This window comes from Camarhynchus parvulus, chromosome 13, assembly GCF_901933205.1.
Source record: "Camarhynchus parvulus chromosome 13, STF_HiC, whole genome shotgun sequence".
Taxonomy (NCBI): Eukaryota; Metazoa; Chordata; class Aves; order Passeriformes; family Thraupidae; genus Camarhynchus; species Camarhynchus parvulus.
In genome coordinates, this window is record NC_044583.1 from 18,193,852 (window position 1) to 18,214,596 (window position 20,745).

Genomic DNA, 20,745 nt, shown 5'->3' on the forward strand with positions numbered 1-20,745 from the left:
TGGGAGGCTGGGAGGAGACACAGGCAGGACAGGTGACCTGAAATGACCAAAGGAATATTCCATCCTAGATGATGCCATGCTCATATCTAACATGGGGGGAAGAAGGAGGAAGGTGGGACATTTAGAATTATGGCATTTGTCCTCCCAAGTAACCATTGCGTGGGATGGGGTGCTGCTCTCCTAGAGGTAGCTGAACCCCTGCCTGCCATTGGGAAACAGTGAATTAATTCCTTGGTTTGTTTTGCTTGTGTGTGCAGCTTTTGCTTTACCTACTAAAGTGTCTTTTTCTCAATCCATGAGTTCTCTGTCTTTTACCCTTCTGATTTTCTTCCCCATCCTGCTGGTGGAGGAGTGAGCAAGCGGCTGCATGGTACTTTGTTGCTGGATGGGGTTAAACCATGACATGTTCTCCTCATGAAAAACTGTTTCACATATTCTACACTGATGACTAATGGTATTTTTGTAGTTTAGAATAATTCTCTGGATTTAAATTAAGGAAAGTATCACAGCTTGCAAACTCAGGACCTAAAATATAACTGCATACAGTGCTACTTGTCAGAATGATTATGTAGAATTTCCTTGGCTTCCATTCATAAAAACCTATTTTAGATGACTAATGAAAACACACTGATTTTCCTGTGTGCTAAGCACTTCCAAACCTGTCACTTCCCCACCTTCTTTTTCAGTGTAGTCTCTCCATTAATCCTAAAAACTATCCATTTGTATTCTCAGCATGCCTGTACAGAAGTTCAGATCGTTAACTTGGAAACTCCTGTTGAAATATGCTGTCTTCTGCCAGGTCTCAGACCTCCTTTATCATCTCCAGGAAGTGAAGTTCATTATGTTTCCCCTGGACCATGCAAAGCAGAATAATAATCTTGTTTTATAAAGTATGTTTTGTGTCACGTTAACATGACTTAATTTCTGGGATGATTGAAATCATACAAAGAATGTACAAACAAAAGACTTCCAGTTCCATTCAAATCTCTGAATGCACATAACCATGGCTATTGTAAAGAAATCAGAATTAATGAGTCACTGATCCTTACAGCAGAAGGATCTTGCTGAAGATGATCCTTACTGCATTTTTATCACAGTTTGTTGTTAAAGGAAATGGTCTGCTCAAGACCAGAGCATATAAAGCACTTGAGTCAGCAGCTGATATCCCAGCACATGAGAGAGTTTGTCTCATTTGCTGAGTGGGTTTGTTTCTCTGACTGTGCCCTATGTAGCTCAAATATGCATGGTTTTCCTGTGTCTAAGGCAGTTGGGGAATTTGGGCAATTTGTAGCATTAGGTTAATTTCTGCATTTTACCAGGTAGGTTGGTGTAGTATAAGGCCAGAAGTAAACCAAAGAGTTATCATTAATTTAGGTACAACAGGAAGCAGGGTTGGTGACAGGGTCTCAGTTATGGCTCTGGACTCAAAGCCCTGCTGGCTCCAGCCAGGCGCTCCAGGTTCATCAATGCCAAAGCTGTTTTCTCTCCCAGTCATTATCATGTAGCTAGGTCTGGAAACAACAAATTACACAGGGATAAACTGGCAGTGTGGATTAGAATTCTTGGGGTTAGGGATCTGGAGTAAAAGTGTTGTTAATAGATGACCCTTGTTTGGCCCGTGACAATGGGGTCACCTGCTTGGTTGCTGATTGCTTTTAGCTCTTGTGTCCCAAGATTCAAAGGTATCAATTGAGTGTAGTGCTAGTTTTGTGGGCTCTGTACATCTCACTATATCATTTGTTATATAACTGACTGGGACAAAATAAGGCACAAAGGAGTGGGAATAGTGTTTTCATCTTCTCCAAGGCCAGAACTCAGTAAAATGGGACCATACAGGGATTAGTATTATGGTCAAAGTACAGGATTGTATTTGGAGGTCCTGAAGATTTGTTACTGGTTTTTGGAGGCTGCCTCTATATATTGAGAAATGTGACTGCCAATCCATCCCCAAGGGAGCCTGGTGTGGAGGAGCCTGTTTCATGCAGCTGGGGTCCTGCCTTTGAGTGCATGACAAGCCCACTGCACATGTTCCAGCTTGAAGATCTGCAGTGGACCAGAACTCCATGCAGCATTTGAAGATAAAAATGACCAAGAAAATGGTACAGTGACATTTTCCAATCTTCGTGCTTTCCCTAGTTATCCCTAAAATGACATTCAGCTGACCTGCAAGATCTCTCCCTTGGCAGAAGTGCCTCTCATAAATGGTAAATGTTAGTCTATAATTAGGGAGTCTGTAATCCATGGATTAGTGGCTCCATGCTCTAAAGTCTCCATCTGTTCTACACACTGAAATCATTATATCTCTAGTCTCAGTCCTGTTTCAGCCTTCTAAAATGGTTTTCACAGGATTTTCTTTGTTGTGCAAAGCAGCTTGTTCATGGCTGGCACTTGCTGTTCAGGCACTGGAGCAGATGTAGCACAATGGCCTCTTGTCAGTTTAGCACAAGCTATGGGAGGCATCTCTACCCAAGCAGGAACAGGGCTTTGAAATGTATATTTTGGTCATATTCAGACTTAGCCCCCCTCAACACAAAGCAGAGGGCACACTGCCAATTTTTAGGGCTTTTACTATGTTTAGATGCTATCCCAAACGATGGAAAACTGTTGCCATCCAAAGGGGCTACAGAGACAAGCCAGAGACCTTCCAGTGCATAGTCAGACTTCAGTCCAGCCATGAGCACTCACCGTGCCTGCTCTGGCAAAAGCACGGCCTGGGACAGGGCTTAGTCCCTTGCTTGCCAAAGTATTTTATGATCAAATACCAGACAAAATAGCGATACCTCAAGGATGGCTGCAACCATGGGCCTCATATGATCACCCTACAGCCTGCCTGGGGCAGGCTGATGTGCTGTCATGTACCAGGGACAGACTCACACCAGGCCTGTCCATGGCTTGTCCCAGGACAGTTTGCAACTCCCTTGCATTGTCCCATCATTTTATTGTCTTGTAGCTGAAGATACCTTGCAGCCATCCCAGAGAAACACCCAGAGCATTTTGGACCGAAAATCTGGTGCAGAGTTCTTGTTATTATCAAAAAAAGGATCCCTAGGATGGCCGTGGTTCCGTGTGTATACAAGAGATGGCAAAATCAGACATAACAGATGTTATAACACCTAGGCTTACCATTCTGAGCTGTATCTGTACAGGATGCAGGTTTTCTTGCATTGCGTCTTCATTCCGTCAGCAAAGTACTCCTTGTCTACTCCAGCAGGTGTTCAGTCTGGGAGCTCATGCAGGAGCTTTTCTACACCCCTACTGATCCAACTCCCCTTACCAGCAGTTTCCCTGAAATACATTTCTAATTTTATTAGAGATTTTTAGAAAAGTGAATGCCTCCTAGTCTGGGCACTGACCCACTACTGTGTTGCGCATCATTTAGTGTAAGGGATGTTTGAATAAGCAAATGAGCTGCACAGCCTTATCCAGAGAGGGTCCTCAAAGTCCTTCTGAGCTGAGCTCATTCTACACATGTAGCACACATCTATTTTATATTGTAGCACACATCTATTTTATATTGTGTATCTTTAATTCTAAATTAGTGTATTGTAATATTAAATGCTCCTTCCATTTTTTTTTTCCAGTCAAAGGAAACAAGACTGCTTGGCTCAAGTTCTTTGCTTCATTCATTATTTAAAGATTATTGTGCAAGGGAAATGAACTCTCTAATATTTGAACTCTCTAATAGTAGATAACTAAATCTAGATTCAAATTTCTGTGTTTCAGACCCACTTAATGTGTTTCAGTCTTCTAAGAGCACTTTAAAGATATGAGCTCCAGTTCTTGGGGACTGGATCTTGCAAAATATAATGTTTGGGATTTTTTTAGTAAAGAATACAATTATGTACTGGGCTATTCTGTAACAATCTGATATTCTTCAGCTTAGCTTTCTTGAGTGCAAAAAGGATGAGAGAGGCTACAAGTTTGCACTTCCAAATGGGCTTCCCATTTACTTTCTAAGATTTTTCTGGACAATTTTCTTCCCAAAGGGCTGTTTGGCAAATCCAGAATCTGAGCCTGTCAAGGGCCGAAGGTGCGGCGCTGAGGCCCGCAAACAGAAGCGGGAGCCAGTTGCGCCCCTATAGCCGGTCACCGCCGTTACGGCTCTGGGATCACGGTCACTTCCGAGGGTTACGCTCACGTCCCTGCGCTTCTCCCGAGCCTTCCCAAAGCGCTCGGTCCGTCCCGGCCCGGTGTCCCCGCGCTGCCCTCTGGCGGCAGCGCGGAGAGCACCCCCGGCCCCGCCCCGCCCCGCCCCCCGCCTCGGCCCCGGCCACGCCCCCGCCTGGGCCCCGCCTCAGCCCCGGCCCCGCCCCAAACCCCGCCTCAGCCCCGCCCCCGCATCAAACCCCGCCTCACGGCCCCCCCCTCCTCCCCCGCCTCAAACCCCGCCTCAGCCCCGGCCCCGCCCCGCCTCGAACCCCGCCTCAGCCCCGCCCCCGCCCCGCCCCCGCCTCAGCCCCGCCCCCCGCCTCAGCCCCGGCCCCGCCTCGGCCCGGGCCCAGCGGAAGGCGGCGAGTGGCGGCTGTTTTGTATTTCAATCTGCGGCAAGAGCCTTCAAGAGCTCCCAGGCCGTGCGCCGCGGACTCCAGAAAGGCAGCAGCTTGTTGTTACGTTTTGGTTTCTGCACAGGCCTGGCAAACAGCAGTAAATTCATCCTTGGCCCCCGCAGGGACCGCTACCTGCCGTCCCTTTTCCTAGTGATCGCGCCAGGATCTCGCTCACTCTTTAATCGGTGTACTCCCCACCCCACGTATCCCCCAGCCCTTGCTGTGTCCCAGCCCCCGCGCCCCAGCATGTGCCTCCGTAACTCAGCTTGAACGTGATTCCTCTGAACCAGCTCCAGATATGCTGAATATCTCCACGAACGTAAAGTATTGGTTGCCTTTTTTTTTTAAAAATGCAGCTGTTTTATTTTTTATACAAACTAAAACACCAGAGGTCATTGAATCCTATATTAAATACATAAATTAAAAAATAACCATTCATAAAACTTTACATACAATAAGGATTCTCTCCTAGACGTTAATACATATAGTACAGGTACATGTCCAGTGTTTATCAAAGGGTCATTCTGCAAGTAATTTACAATTTTGTTCTGGAATAGACACCAAAAAAATCTGGAACAAAAAGTATATATAAAACCACAGAGGTGCTGATGTGAGAGAGGGCAGGGGAAGAAAAAACCCTTCGGATCACCAGCAGCTGTGTGTTCTGTGAGCCCTGCTCATGTCAGGAGAGCCTGGCCAGGACAGTCCTCATGGGATGCCATAGAACTGAAAGCGTCGGGTTTCAGAGGATGTTTCCCACTGACATAATGGTAGGTGGTTGGAAGATTAACAACACCTAAAAAAAAACTTCTCCGTTGTCCTCCAGGCACAACAGTAAGAAAGGATGGACCTGTGAGCCAGGCTGATAACACTGCAAGAAGTACCATTTCCTTACTGCAACCCCAATTGCCTAAATTCATCTCACGTAACCAGGCCCTCATCTGAAGTGTTTAAATTCAAAAAATAGTCTTCAAATTCTCATAACTTGATCATTGGGGGAAAAATAAAAGCAAGTCAAATTGTGGTCAAGGTGATTTGTACTACCTTCTGTGGCTCATCTCCTGCTTTGGCAGGATGGATAGGCTGGAGTGCTGCCACTCCTGAACAGCCTTGAAGGGATGCACGGGAGGGATCCAGGGCTGTATTCGTGGTCCTCAAAGGCTGCAGTAAATTGATTTTTATTTTTGTTGTTGGCTTTGGGGTGGGGAGGTTGGCTACAGTGACTAATCTGAGGGAGGATTCTCAATCCTTTGCTTCAATGAACATCAGGAAGAGCAGAAAGCCCAGGATTAACAGTCCAAGGAGAGTGAAGGGTCCAGAAAAAAAGAATCAAAAAATTAGCTGCCCATGAGATGTGAAACTAAACCTGGAGGACTAATCTGGATTCAGTTCCCCATGCGTAGATTAAAGTATACTTTTGTAAGCTACAGCACTAATTTCTATATACAACAGGGAATTGGTAAGTATATGCATATATATGTATATATATGTACATATACATATAGATACATGTGTGTGTATATATATATATACACACACAGACATGAAACTCGTTTTTATCTAGCTGATAGCAGAAAGTTCGCATTAACTCACATCAGCACGTGTGTTTTAGGCATGGCATGTGTTATGCTGCAAGGAGAGTAAAGTCGCGGTGGTTCAGCTCCCTGGAGGGAAGAACAATCTTTGAAAAGTTTCCAGATCCAGGTCTGCTGCAGTCAGACTACCAGCCCCCATCCCACCCTGAACCCTTGGGAATGCAATACCTGCATCCACATGTATACACACAGGAGTAAGGGAGGGCAAATTAGACAAAAAAGAGAAATTAAATAAGATAACATGACTGAGGGAGTCTAAATAATGAAGCCTGTCACAAGACCAGTTAGGTATGTTGTAAAAGTGTGTATTTCTAACTGTGCCATAAACCTTCTGTATGATTGCCTGAAATAAATGTTTCTAGGGTTTTTTTTTAAACCAAACCAGCGGTGGAAGTTATTCCACCATCACTGAAACCAAGAGCTGCTAATTCTTCTGCAAGAACTCAGTGCTTTAACTGCCAGCCCTAACACTGAGGAAAGCCACCTGAAGGTGTGAAATTACCTGATGCTGCAACAGAGGAGAAAAGAGTGAGGTGGGAAGCAACAACCAGAGAGAAAGCTCCCTCTGTAGCTAACAAGCTGCTGTTAAGCTGCTCAGTAATCTCCAGCTGTCACAGGAGTGGGACCACTCTTCAGGGCCCAACTCCAGAGCTTCAGGACTGAACTGCTAGCTCATGGAAAGCACAACCTTATTCACAGAGTCTTCTGCTAGGGAAAGGAATTTGAAAAAAAAACACGCAATGTGCCTGCAGTCATGTAACGTATCTACCTACAAGCATATTTCTTTAAAAATGAGCCAGCAAACATACAGCTTGGTACCAGAACTCAGTAAACCCCTTGGCTGAACCAGTGTTTCAAGAAGATGTCGTCATTCTATAATTTAAATTAATTTTAAGGAGCAGGAAAAAAAATCACTTGCTAATAACTTCTAATCTTCCATGGAAGGTTTGACACTATCTCCTGGCACTCAAGAAATAAGGATGTTAGCAGTCTTTGTGGAGAAACTGAGCCCAGAATTGCAATGCAGTTAGTCAAATAGACATTACTGATTAAAAGCTATTCTGGCCAAAAAAAAAAAAAAGGTATCTGTGAGGGGCAGGCATCCTTGATCCTAGAGAAACTTCCTCCCTCCTATGGCTAAGGAACTGCTTTTGATGTGCTGAGTTGCTCTGGCAAGTAACCTCACTGCTTTGTGCCTCAGCTGCTTTGTCTGTAAAAGTAAACAGCCAACCAAAGGAGAAGATCTTTAGAAAACTCTTCGAAAGCTCTTTAAAAGCTTCTGATGTGCGTAAGATGTTGGTACATGTGATCCCTGCTTTGAAGGTGTAAGTAATGCACAACCTGTATTCTGGCCCTTAATTTTATAGTTTTTAGTACAGAAATCCATTTCTTCCAGTTAAAATTAAGGCTCCATTGCAGACAGAGCCTGGCCACAGGAATCCAAAGTCTGAACAGGCAGGACTCCATTCCCCAGAAAATGAAACCAGAGGCACTGAGAAGTGTACTGTCAGCCCACCAGTGAGAAAGGGAGGGTGGGTGCAGCTGGCTGCACTCCTTCCCTCAGCTCAGGACTCTCACAGTGATTGCTGCAGACATTATGCTCCTCAGGGAGTACTCTTCTAAAAGACTGCTGGGGTGCACGGACCTACATTTCTGACAAAGTAACGGGTGCATGGACCTATGACCTCAGGGAGGCACCACAGCTGGGTTCCAGGCTTCATGATTACAGAGGTAAGTAATGCTTTCAAATGAAACCTACTTTTAGTTACTCTTAACTGTGGAAAAATCTAAACAGACTAGCAATATTTCTTATCTGTAATAAGGTTGTGTTCACAATGTTTTTCCCCATTTTTGGTCTAGGTATCATTGATCAGGAAGCCAACAAAGTCAGTTGACAAGCTGAACCAAAACATTTTTCCCAAGCTGGGACAAAACAGTTGGAAGCTGTTGCTTTGTGAATCATGTCACATGGATAAGGAGATTAGCTTTCCTCCCTGCCCTGTCCTCCAACATCTCTCTTCTTTCTCAGAAGCTACTCTGTAGGTCCAATTCAGTGGTTACTCTATAGTGAAACCAAGTATAGTCATCATTATCTCAATGGCAGTCTTTAAAGAGTATGAAAAGTATCTGATAATAGACAGGCTGTTCTTCATGGAGGGACGGTGAAGAGAGATAAGGCTTCAACTCCACTGGAAACCCTCCTTATGCCACTCACCCTCTTCTTCCATTCCTTGGCCAAGGCAGGTGGTGCTGTGTAACCATCTCAAGCACAAAACATGGCGACCTGTCCTGCCCACCCTGCAGTAACACAGACTGGGGCTTTTTTTCCTTTCTTCCTTCCACATTGCAGCTGTCATTTGTTCTTGAGGTTAAAACCAAAGAGGGAGAGCAGGAGTCCCTGCAGCGAGAAAGCCACATACTTCAAATTGAACACTTTGTTGTCAGCATCTCTTGAGTTTCTCCTACTCTCATCTGTTCATTTTTGATCCATTTGTCAGATGACAGGGTAACATTTAAATGATTGCCCTGCACAGCAGGAATAGATTTTTCAATTGTAACTTTGGTTCCATGCCCAAGACACACTGACTTGATCAGCTGAAAGTGGTCCCTTCCCTTTTAAGTTCTTCCTAGGTGATGTAGGTTGTCAGCTTATTTTTCTTCCCCTTTTGTAATTTCAACATACAGGATTTCATTAGATGCAGCATATATCATAGCTTTAGACAGGAATTGTCAGGTAACAAATTTTGAGTGATGGCTTTAAAATACAAGGTGGCTGCAGTCTTGGCTACAAGTTGTTCATTTTCATACTTTTGAAAATAGGTGTAAACAATATTCTCTTCATTGAGGGGTGGAAGCATTTGCCTTTATAAGGACTTATCTGTGTGGTCGGGCACTCTAAAAAAAAAAGAAGAACATCTGTATGAGATAAGGTATAAGTTTCTAAGTTCCTCTACCTACCTATCCCAATTTGCCAAGACAGAATCAATATATCAATCAGGAAGCTGAAAAGGCTAGTTCTTGTAGCTAGCCTTAATCAGTGTGAGATTGGTTTTGTCTGCATGAAAAGCACTTGTGAGAATTCTGTGTATTTTGATAAGCTTGTCCATTTAAACCCCATGAAGTTCAACCCTGTGGTGCATAAAAGCCCCCATGAGCATGTTCACATGAGTAGTATGCATAAGTTTCAATGACTCTTGAACCAAAGCTGCCTACAATTCACCCATAACAAGAGCCATGGCAGCAGGCAATATCTTTGGGGTGTCAGAGCAAGCCTGGAATTTTGGCTAATGCAGCACTGAGGCAAACAGAAACTGCAGATGTTCTGAGAAAGCCTACCCTACCTATAGAAAATAACTTTGGTTCTCAGGTTTGAGACCAGGGAAATAAGGGCATATTTTGTCTTTGTTATCTCAGCATTTAAGCCTACATAGTAAAATTCAGAGGGTGCAAAATCCACACAGACCACACTTCCTTATGTGATCACAAATAAGTGAATACATATGTTCACAAGCACAGAGAAAATGCAGGTAGGAAAATCCCATATAAACAGGAATCAGAGAGCTTCTGGTCTGGATACTGTATCTGCTGCACATGGCTTCCTTCATATGCACATTCTTGTCCTTTGTAATTGAAGTACAGCAGTGAGTCAAGTGTTCACTCTGGGTGAGAAGGAAACCAGAAGGTATCATCTGTGACCACATCGTGGATTTCTCTCTCCTGGTTAAAAGACTGGCAAAGGATAAACTGCACCAAGGCATGAACAAAACCAAAGACTTTTCACTATCAAGTGGCTCCCCAGGATGAGCTGGGCTTTTTGTTTGTTTTGTCAGGGATCTATATGAAGTCCCTTATGATAAGGCTACAACAGTTCACTTGCATCCAGTAGAAGTAAAGCAATTTTGTAGTATATATATATAGTATATTATACATATGACAAAATATACAGCTCAATAGTTGTAAGAAGAAATGCTGATGGCACACTCGCCATGCCGTGCTCACCTTTGCTGGGTAGGCAAGTGTTTTTTAACGCGAATGGGCAACACAAATCAATGTTAGTTATTCTCTCCAATTCCATGTATTCCAGCCTTGGAGAATATGACTTTGCTAAAATCCCTCTCCATCTTGCCAACACCATTCCCAAATTGCCTGTGTCTGGAGATTTCCCCTCAGGTACTGAGGGGAGAGGATCCCATAGAGGAAAATGCAGGGGTGAAGGCAGAGGATGAGGAGCTTACCATTACCTTGTTTTTGAGGAACTGCTACAAGACTTGATGCTTTGCACCTGTGGAGTGACTGGCCTTGGTAAAACACTCTACAGGTATCATGCGTGCTGTGATGCTGGGCCTGCTGCAGCTGTCTTTACAGTTCAAGGGAGTTCACAGCAGCGCAGATCCTCTGGAAAAGCATTGAGTTTATATATCCCCCACACACACCTCACCCGTAAGATTTTTCCACCTTCATAGTCAATGTCGATTCTCTAAATCACTGTATCTCCACCACTGACATGGCTCTTTTCCTCTGTCACTCAGCTCACCGTAATCTGTCTTGTTGATCCCTACCTGATGTTCATCAAGCCAAATATGTAAAAGAAGGATGGGAATGGCAAAAGAACCCTTCACCTCCTGGGTGGTCCTAGGAGTGCCACAACTGCCTAGCAGGCTTTATGGGGCTGTAACCCACATTTCAGCTCCTGCTGATGCTTCTCAGCTTCTCTATGGGGAACTAGACCCCTGTGTGCTCCAGGGACCAGCCATTACGGAGCAACAGTGACTTCAGTGAGTGAGACTCATCTTGACATTGTAGTTAGAGCAGCATTCCTGGGCTCAACAAAGTGATGTCAAAGGGATTTACACCTGCTAAACCTTAGATGTTATGTAAAACAAGAGGAAAACCCATTGAAGGAGATTGGGCCAGAATGGGGGGTGGAGGGTGGAGAGAGAAAGGGCGTGAGGAGGGAAGTGAATTCTTGACACAGTCCCTAAGGGATCCATGTAAATTCCCCTGCAATGAAATCAGTCAATTGTGCAGCTGGGACAGTCGTGTATGCCTTAAAGACAGCACAGAAATGTTTATGTTGTTTTCACTATTAGTCCTGTTCAATGAACATGACAGCAAGGTGTGCATCAGCTCCGTGAAGAGCAAGAGCTGAACAGGACCCAGCAGCCCATGGAGGCAGGATGACTCCAAGTGAAAAATAGCAAACCTCCTAGAACTTAGGAAAAATATGGAGTTCTGACCTCAAGCATCTCATTAGCTTTTCTAACCAGCCAATACCTGCCCTCAAATTAGGCCAAAAGGACCTAAGTGTTATCAGCAAATGGTATTAGCAGATTGGTATTGGTAATACTAGGACGTAAAAGCCTCTCACCAATTCTGTAGCTGTACTAGAAGAGGCAAATACTCATTAGAGAACCAATACCATACCCACACCAGTGGAAAATGTAGGTGCAAACTGTATATATATAAAACTCTGAACCTCTTATTGCCCAAGTTTTTCTCATATGCTGCACAAGGACATTATTTTAGTTGTGATAGGAACGAAAAAAGGACAACAGTACAGGCAAATGGAAAAAAATCATGCAGGCAGGTTCTCACAAATGTCACAAGTTCCTGTGATTTTTCAGGGTGCACCTTAAATCCAATATTTTTTTTTATTTGGAATCTCCCTCTAGGTTGACTGCTTGTTCTAGACTCATGATTCTGTGGTACAGTAAAAGACATAAAGTTATTTGCTACTACTGTATACTGTGAAAATCTTGGCTTCTTAAAATTATTCTGTCCATAATTTGGTCACTTCAGAAGAGTTTCTAATGTTTTTCTCCATTATGAATAAGCAAGAAACTGTGAAGTCAAACTTCCACCAGTCAGAGACACCTAAAACATCTCACAGCCATACTATGCTGTACCATGGTTCTCAGAAATCCTGCAGTAGAAACACAATTAAGTATGCAGTCATAAGTTATTGTGTTTCATAATCACTGGATCAAGGCAGTATGTTTGAAACAGCAGCAACTTGATAATGATACTGACTCTTGTTCACAAGAGCTGTGATCACTGATCAGTCTGCATTTCTCCTAATTCTTCTCTATGGGTTGTTCCCCGTTCAAGCCAACCTCCATGTATATTGCTGCCTCAGCCCATGGAAACATTCATTTTGAGGTCTGGCCAAACAAGGACACAGTGGATTCCAGTTGATGTGGATAATTCTGAGAGTTGTCTCTGCATCAGCACAAAACTGCAAATGAAAGCTTTGATCTAGCTGAAATAAAACACAAAGTAGGGGCTTTTCCTTAAAGGGAAAAGGAAAACCCACCAAACATGACCCATGACACTTAATTATAATCAATACCTTGAATTGTATCTGGAAACAAAGAATGAGCTGGTACAAACGGTGGAAGGGCATGGCAGAACATCTTTCACACAACTGTATCTCAGCTTGTATCAAGTGGAGAGCAGAGGAATTATTCATTAACACAGCTGAAGCCAGAGCCAAGAGAGACTGAGAAATTTAATGGTATGGGTCTGTCCTCAAATCAGAAAATTGTGCTGTCATTACATGTTCTTGAGACTTTAACATTATGTTTTCTATGCTATGTTCTACTTTTGTTATCCTGGATCAGAAGAAAAATTGTCCTAGCCCAGCATCCTTGTTCTGGAAGTGGCTAGCCACAGATAAAAATGGGACCATTATAGTTCTCTGATTTATTTCCCCATCTTCACATTACCTTTTGAATTCTGAACTTTCAGCTGCTAAGCATACCGTGACAGACTTCTTTACCACCTGTACCCTTAACTATGAATTTTTGTTTCTTTAAGCTTATCACACGGTAATTGTTTGTATTAGACGGTGAACAATAGCAAGCTGTCTGTCCGTCCGTCCATCTATTCTATGACAAATTTTTTAGACCTCTCCAATACCTCCTATTAGCAGTGTCACTTCCTGAGCCAGAAAAATCCTTCCATTTCTCTATCTCTCCCTTCCTGTCTCTCAGCAGTTGATCATTCTTCCTTGTCCTTCTTTGTATTTTTCCTGCTGCTGGACACTTGTTTTAAAAAGCAGAGCTGCTGCTCTACTTGTTTTAAAATCCTGATCTCCTTCCTGAGTGTTAGTTCAGAGTATGTTTACAGTTGAGGTTTTTTTAACTGTTTTCCATCTGCATCCCTTTGTAAACATCAACATTAAATTTCCCCTGCAATTCCCTTGGCTTTTTGATACTGTGAAATTCCTTGTTAGCTTTTATTTTTACAATTATGAATAGCACAATATCACCAGCAGCTTGGCAGTACAACAACCCCCTACTGTGAACTACTGCAAATTGACAACAACCTGCTGCATTCGCTGACTCCAAACATCCACAAGAACACACAAGGATGTGATCCTCCGGTCTGTGCAAGAAGTGCTAGCTTTGAGGAAATAAATAAAACAGTCTTACCTTTCCAAGAGGCACATTGACATCAAGGCCAAAGAATAAAGGCAAGAGAGAAGAACAAGAACAGAAATAGAAACTGCAGAAGAAAAACAAGACTGTGTAAAAATGAAAGATAATGGCCATGTAAGCATCAGAATTATTTTTGCACTCTGTAGAACAGTTAGAATATTTATTAATTCAGAAAACACTGTTATTTCCCTCATTAATTCTGTAAGTACCACACCACCTCCCAGGCTTAGAAAACAGATCTAAATAATTTTGGTGATGGATTACAATTGGCACCATATTGAAAGCCTGAGGTGTAACAATCACAGCATGATACCCTATGGGTTGACAAGTCATAAAGGTAGATAACAAAAATAGCATGTGTGGTATTTTTAAGCGTGTTAAAAGACAGTGGCTGCAATCCATGCTAGAAATAGCCTGGATATATAAATACATAAATATAAACTTATATATATGTACACATGTATGTTTATACTACCTACACACACCCATATCAAACACTCACCATTACATGTTTAATAATGTAATGTAGTGTTTTAAGATTAAAGACTGTATCTACTGACACAAACTGAAAAGAAAGGACAGTGGACCACCACCAACAGGTGCAGCTGACTGAGGAGAACAAAAAGGTCATATAGTTCAAGAGAACTGGATGACTACTTTCAAAACAAAGTTAATCAGCATGCTTCAAATGATAACAGAACCAACCTTTTCCTCCAGATCCTTAATTTGTCTCTTTTGGATGTCAGTTTTATCTTCTAAATCTCGGATCCTCTGGAAATCAGAAAAGAAAGCATATACACTAAATTCTCAGTAAATCTATCCCACTGAAGAAGTAGCTTAATGTTCCAAGGGCCAAAACCCTAGAAATCAACAAATCCATTTCTGTGGCAGGGACAATCTTGTGTCATACTGTGCCTCAATCCACTCATCCCGCCAAACTACAGCTTTACCATGTGTGCAACTGCTCAAAATATGATCCTGCATATATGTAACTGGATCCTTAAATGCTAGAAATTCGTATCAATGATTGATAAGTAATATCTCCAGGGAAGGAAACTATACATCCTCCCTGGGTAATCTGATCAGTGATTGGTTACTCGCACAATGAAGAAATTCTTTTTCATGTTCAGGTGGAACCTCTCGTACAACAGTTTCTGCCCACAGCCTCCTGTCCTATTGCTTGGCTACCTCCTCCTTCCTTTGCCTCTCAGCTACTTCCAACTGAGGCTGGCTCAGAGTCATTCTGAGAAGCCAAAACTGCTGTGGCAGTGTCCCTCAGGGCAGTGTCCCTCAGGGCAGCTGGCATGTTTAAAATCAAGAAGCTTCTTATGTGGCAAAGGCCTGGCATCAAAAGGTGGACCCAGTCTCAAGTGCCCAACTCAGGATCAGGCAAAACTGTGAGAACCAAGCCTTCCTGTGAACCAATTCCCCCTAACCACTGGGGATGTGCTTCTTCTCTTACTCCCATATCTGAGTCAGATCTGTTTCATGGTGCAGTTTTCATGTTGTTCAATGTGCTGTGACAGTTTGCCATTTTGCTCTCGGACCTCACAGCTTGCAGAGCAGCAAACATCAGTCTTTTAAGGTAAAATGCAGTACCTTATCTCAGCAGTGAAAAGTACAAATGCCCACTTGGGAGGGAGAAGTAGTATCTGGAAAAACAGACAGCTCTCCTGTGCCATATGAGCCAGTAGCATTTACTCCGTTTCTCTCGTGCCCAGTCCAGTAACTAGGGATGACCATTTTTATTACAAAGCTAGAACTGTGCAAACAGGATTCTGGATGAAAACTTAAGGCTAGAATTTTAAAACTCAAAATATGCCAAAACAATCTTGCACAAGCTAGTATCATGTGTGCTTGCATGCACAGAAAAGACAAAGTAAGAGACAATTCAAAAAGCTGGATGCCAGGCTCCCTCATGGCCTGCAGCTTGCTTAGATTTGAGCTCAGATCGTGTTCTTACAAAGAAAGGCTGAGAAGATACCACATGTGTGTGGTTTCCTCTTCTTACCTGATGAGCCTGCTGGAGCAGCTCCATCCTCTCCTGAAGAATCTGGCAATCATATTCTCTGCTCTTCCTCAGCATCTGACGCCTTAGCTTTTCTACTGCTGTCCTCAGCTCTTCCTGCTGTTTTTCAGTGAGTAGTTCCCCAAACTTTATCACTGTTTCTTGCTGCAAAGCATTGTACAAGGTGGCTTCAAGCTCCTGGATCCTCTGGTTGATGCAATACCAAAAGTCAATTAGAGATGAAACATGGTTTAAACCACATTGGAAACTGGGGGATTGGTGGCAGATTCAGATCCCTGCATGAGAGGCAGTCCCTGTGCTCAAGTGTGCAAAAATGTGAAAAACTGAACTCAGAAAATGGTTCTATGCTCTGAAAAAAGGATAGGAACTTTAATTTTAAAGTATTTTAATATTAACTTTCACTGAAATCCTTCACTTCTACTCTTTTTTATGGAGTTAGAGTTGGACGGAATGTTCCTATCTGAAGTGTAAATTATTTCACCAATTCTAAAATTTCCACCTGTTGTGCTAAAAAACTCCAGCTGGACAAGCCGATATTAATGAGCAATATCTGCCTTAAACTGACAAGAGTTTCAGACTTCAGTAAATGTGCCTTTTTATGACATGAAAAGGTGAGCTATTGTGTTGAAGCTGTGCAGATTGCATGCTAGTACTCAGAAGAATGAGGAAAGAACAAATTTTTAAAAACCAGTACTAACAAAAAAGCAAAAATCTCTCCTGCTGATTCAAGAAAAATCTGTGTGCTATTGCAGAGTTGGCCAGTATGTGCTGCAGAATTTCCTTTGTACATACCATGTACGCTTGGTCAAGAGCTTGCTTTCTGTAGTCTAATTCTTCCTCCAAATAACCTTTTATTTTGCAAAATTGCTCCTACAATGAAGGATCATTTGGACAGAAAAACAAATTAGTTACTCCAAATACTTTAGGAAGTTTTACCAAATCATTTACAGATATCTAATTCAGCAGGACAAGAAGACTGGTTTTCGACTGATACTCAGCAGAGTTATTAATACCTGACTCAGCTAGAAAAGAAGGAAGGGCAAATAGCTGTAGATTGCTCTTGTAAGTGAATACACCTGATGTACATGGAACTAAATCCATCCTCTCTGTTGGCTTCAGTGGTACTGCTTGGCATTTCAGTAGTGAAATTTAGGGTGTTCTGTGTGATTTTTCTAAAGATACTTCCTCTGGTATCAGGAATTACTCTTTTTGTGCCTTCTCTTATTTTTGAAGAGGTGTAAAAGTGAACTGAACTAAAGAGGAACTAACTGTACATTCACATTCACATTCCTTGGGAGCAGCTGTTGTGCTTTATCTTATCAGTCCACCTTAAGCTGAACAGACTTAAGTACAGACATATCACAGGAACAAAACAAGCCACTTCTGCTGTCTAATTCTTGTAGTTATGTTTGTTCATCTTGTAGGCTGCTGCCATTAACTAGAATAAGAACAGGGTAAGGTACTAACTTTAATTAGTGTGTAATGAAAGCCAACAGTGTTACGATTCAGTTCAACAATTTCTCACATGCTGGTCCTGAATAAAATGCAATACAACAGCTGATGTTTAGGCTGTGAATCTTATGAGACAAACAATGCATGCATCCCTGAAAATTATTGAGAAACCTTTGAACCCTCTGTACTTGTTAATAAACAGTCATCCTCATAGAAAGAGAGAGGCATTTTCTAAACTTTTACTATTTCTGTTACTGTTATTCTGCATGTGAACTGGACCAGGAACAATTTTATGGATTCACCAATAATCAGACAAAAGCTGCATAGTTCAATTGTCAATACATTTTCCTAGTTATTTTTTGGCACATCAAGTAAGTGTGACACAATCAGTGTCCCTAAAACGTGTAATAAGGAAAGTTTTCTTACCATATCACTTTCCAGTTCCATCATTTTCTGATGCAGAGCAGCTTCAGCTCCCTCAATCTGCTGGATCCACTGGAGAGAAGACAATGAGACCTGTAACCTGCTGTGTTTTCTAGCACACAAGCAGTGGCAAATGGCCTATGTACAGCATCTTGTTAGTCTGTTTTTAGCAGCCTATTGCTGCTGGGCTCATTTTGAGGCTGTTTGTGACAGAGGCCATGATGTCTGCATGTAGCACTAGGCAGGGAAGCAAGCAAGACGATCACCACTGCTGGGTCACCAGAAGATGGAAAAGCACACACCCTTTGATGGACAAGGAACCCATTCCATCCCATGCATAAAGGCCCACAATGGGTCTATAGCATCTCAAAAATAGCTTAGTTGGCTTTATGGCAGTTCTGTTTGAAGCAGAGGCATTGTTGTGCAGAATCCTTGGAAGCTGTCATGTTGAAATCTGTATGCTGCATTTGAGCCTTAGAAAGCAATTTTAACCACCCCCTACTTTCTTCCTAATTTTTGAAACAAGAAATATAGACACATACTTTCAGTGATATTTTGGCATACAGATGCTTTTGGAAGCTTTAGAAATCTCAGGACTGCAAATCCCAAACTTTATCTAATTACAGCTTAAATTTCTGATGATTTCTCATTCGTTTTTCAATTGCAAGTTTTGTTTCATATTATTTTTGTATTTGTAGTTTTTTCTATTGCACAGCTTGGGCCAGCTCAGTTTGTTATTTTTGCTGCTTCAGCAAGGTGTTTGGGACTGTGCTGGCACAGTTTATTTTATCTGGGGAATACTCCCAACAGTACAAAGTTTAACAATATTGATGACAACAACGGGGCAGAAAATGTGTTAGATGAGGCTTTAGATAACACGTGAGAAAAGCAAGCATGTGATTTACCTTTTCTGCCAAGGACAATACCGTGGAAGCCTGAATTATGGCCACTTGTTCTTCATTCCTTAAATTCTGTGAAGAGAAAGACAGGAAAGAGGAAAATTGGCAGCAGTTTCCTTCATGAACAAAGACAATCCAGTCTACAAACCAGGTCTACAGTTTTCAGAGGATACCTGTAGTACTGAGTATTTGTTTTCCATTGAAACATTCGGAGTCTGTTCACATATTATATTAAGAAGACCACTAGTTTTGCCTTTCTACATGATACGGATTAATTGTATCATTCATTCCATTACACCTTAAGAGAAATGTAAACTAAAATTAGACCCATTTGTTTGTCTTCATGCTAGTTTTACAAAGCTGAATTTCCATTAAAGCTTTTGTAAAAATAGTGCTGATCTACATCGGCACAAGAATAGACAATAATGATCCTTTGTTTTTATTTCTTATAGACTTTTTAAAGACGTATCTAATGTTGGCCAGAGATACAGCATCTCTTTTACATGGGCAGCTATGACCTCTTAGAAAGCCACAGGGAATTTGATAATTCTTGCCTATTTATGAAACTGTAAGAAAGAATCCTAGTCCTGATGAAGAGTGGTTTACTCAGACTGCCGAACTCCTTCATGTGTTTTCCTGAGTGAACAGGGTGCAGTTGGGCCCAGTCCCAAATATTAGTAGTCTTTGGAGATTCTTCCCAGTCTGCTAAACCACACAGAACAGATGCATAATTTAACAAGTATCTTTGAAAACAGTCATAGCTATACGTAACACTTACTGCACTGTACAAAATGCAGCTTGTAAAGACAAAATATCTCTATTTCAACTTACCCCATTATCACCTAGGATGTCTAACTGCTTTATTAGGTCTGGGATGCTGACATCCTGCAAAGAGAGAGTAAGGTAAAGGCATGGCATTCACCTTTTATCATGGCTGCAATATCCACCTATCCTATAAACAACATGGAAGTCGGCCATTTTGTTTTATCCTATGGAAATGCATCACACATTGATTTCAATTGCCTTTGAAGCAGATTTTATCATTATGGAGAGAATTTTGAGTCTAATTGAACTGTGTCTGTCACCACACTTACATTAGACCATTTTTAAATACCTAAAGTCTAGTGGAGTTATTTGTAATGGATTATATGGGCAGCACCCACCACTCCTCCCACTTCTCCTTAGGGAGAAGCACGCCTTTATACAACTGACCTACCTTAACCCCTTCCTTCATGCAGTAGATCTGTAGAGCACTCACACCATCTGAGAATGGGTGAATCTGGAGATTAAATGGTGGGGACCGTCTCTCTCTTTCCTGCAAATTAATTGAAAAGATGCTAGAGACTCTATTAGAATGAAGGAGATGCACATAGAGAATGCCACAGCTGCTGTTTATATCATGCTTGGCTTGCAAAGCCAAGCTCTTCATTCTATAAGCCAAGGAAAGAATCATGTAGACCTAGTCTGAAAAAGTGAGCCAAGTAGGACAGGATCCTAAATCCAAGGTAACTGCTTAACAGGAAATTATTTGATAAATTATGTCAATTTGCAAACTGGCTGTGGAAAGGCTGTCACCTAGCTAAGATTCAAGTGATTTGCTTTATTAAGTGTTGAACAACTCTACGTGATTGTAAATACTCCCTTTAGAAACAGGTGTTTGACTTCAGATATTGGGAGACTCAGATTACATATTTTCCTCATCCTGGTATGCTGTACATTCTAACATCTGTGGAAAACCATGTGTTCAAAAAAACTGATCAACATAGCTATTTATAGACCTTTATTGCTTAAAATTTACAAATATTTGTCCAGTTTTAAAGGACCAAAGACAAGAAAAAAAATTGAAGATGCTATTTCTCATTCCTTTCAGGTATTCAGGCAAGCACGGAAGTAAAGATTAGACTTTACTTTCACACACATTTTTCTTTTATGAATATGTAATTCATTTGATCAGTTCAGCTCCCTGCCATATGGGAACACAGCTGTCAGGTAAAACTGTAGGACAGTTCTACGAATAAGGGGCAAGTCTGACACAGCATTAAGTTATGAGAACCAGGAAGGGCTCTGTGTGGCAAATGTATTTGCCCTTGGATAGCAACTGAAAAGAACAAATAAAAAATAAACCATCTTACACTGGGGAAGAGAGCAGGTTAAATTTTGGTTGGCTGACACTCCAAAGAAGAGTCTGGAACTAGAGGCAGTCTGGGAAGAGGGAGCTTGAGGTCCTGCAGAGGCTTCTAAAGCTCCTGCACCAATGTCCAGTGTCACCTGAGGGACTGTTTGCACTCACTGCAGGTCATGGAAGAGCTGCTCAACAGGGAATGTGTCCAGTATCCGCAGAAGGAACAGCACTCATACATG

General features: G+C 42.1%; 1 protein-coding gene across 5 annotated transcripts in view; it reads right to left on the reverse strand.

Annotated features, from left to right (window-relative positions):
- Positions 1–4,868: 4,868 nt before the first annotated feature.
- JAKMIP2 (janus kinase and microtubule interacting protein 2) overlaps positions 4,869–20,745 on the reverse strand; it is a 38,926-nt gene continuing 23,049 nt past the window's right edge. For 2 of the 5 annotated variants that reach the window (XM_030957209.1, XM_030957212.1), the window contains 8 exons: positions 19,601–19,699; positions 19,216–19,269; positions 18,391–18,456; positions 17,489–17,557; positions 16,403–16,480; positions 15,593–15,796; positions 14,287–14,352; positions 4,869–13,648 (listed from right to left, as the gene is read on the reverse strand). In XM_030957209.1, coding sequence (XP_030813069.1) covers positions 13,598–13,648; positions 14,287–14,352; positions 15,593–15,796; positions 16,403–16,480; positions 17,489–17,557; positions 18,391–18,456; positions 19,216–19,269; positions 19,601–19,699 — 687 coding nt within the window. In that variant the 3' untranslated portion in view covers positions 4,869–13,597. The remainder of the gene's footprint in view (positions 13,649–14,286; positions 14,353–15,592; positions 15,797–16,402; positions 16,481–17,488; positions 17,558–18,390; positions 18,457–19,215; positions 19,270–19,600; positions 19,700–20,745) is intronic. The other 3 variants (XR_004061122.1, XM_030957211.1, XM_030957210.1) reach the window with 3 other exon arrangements.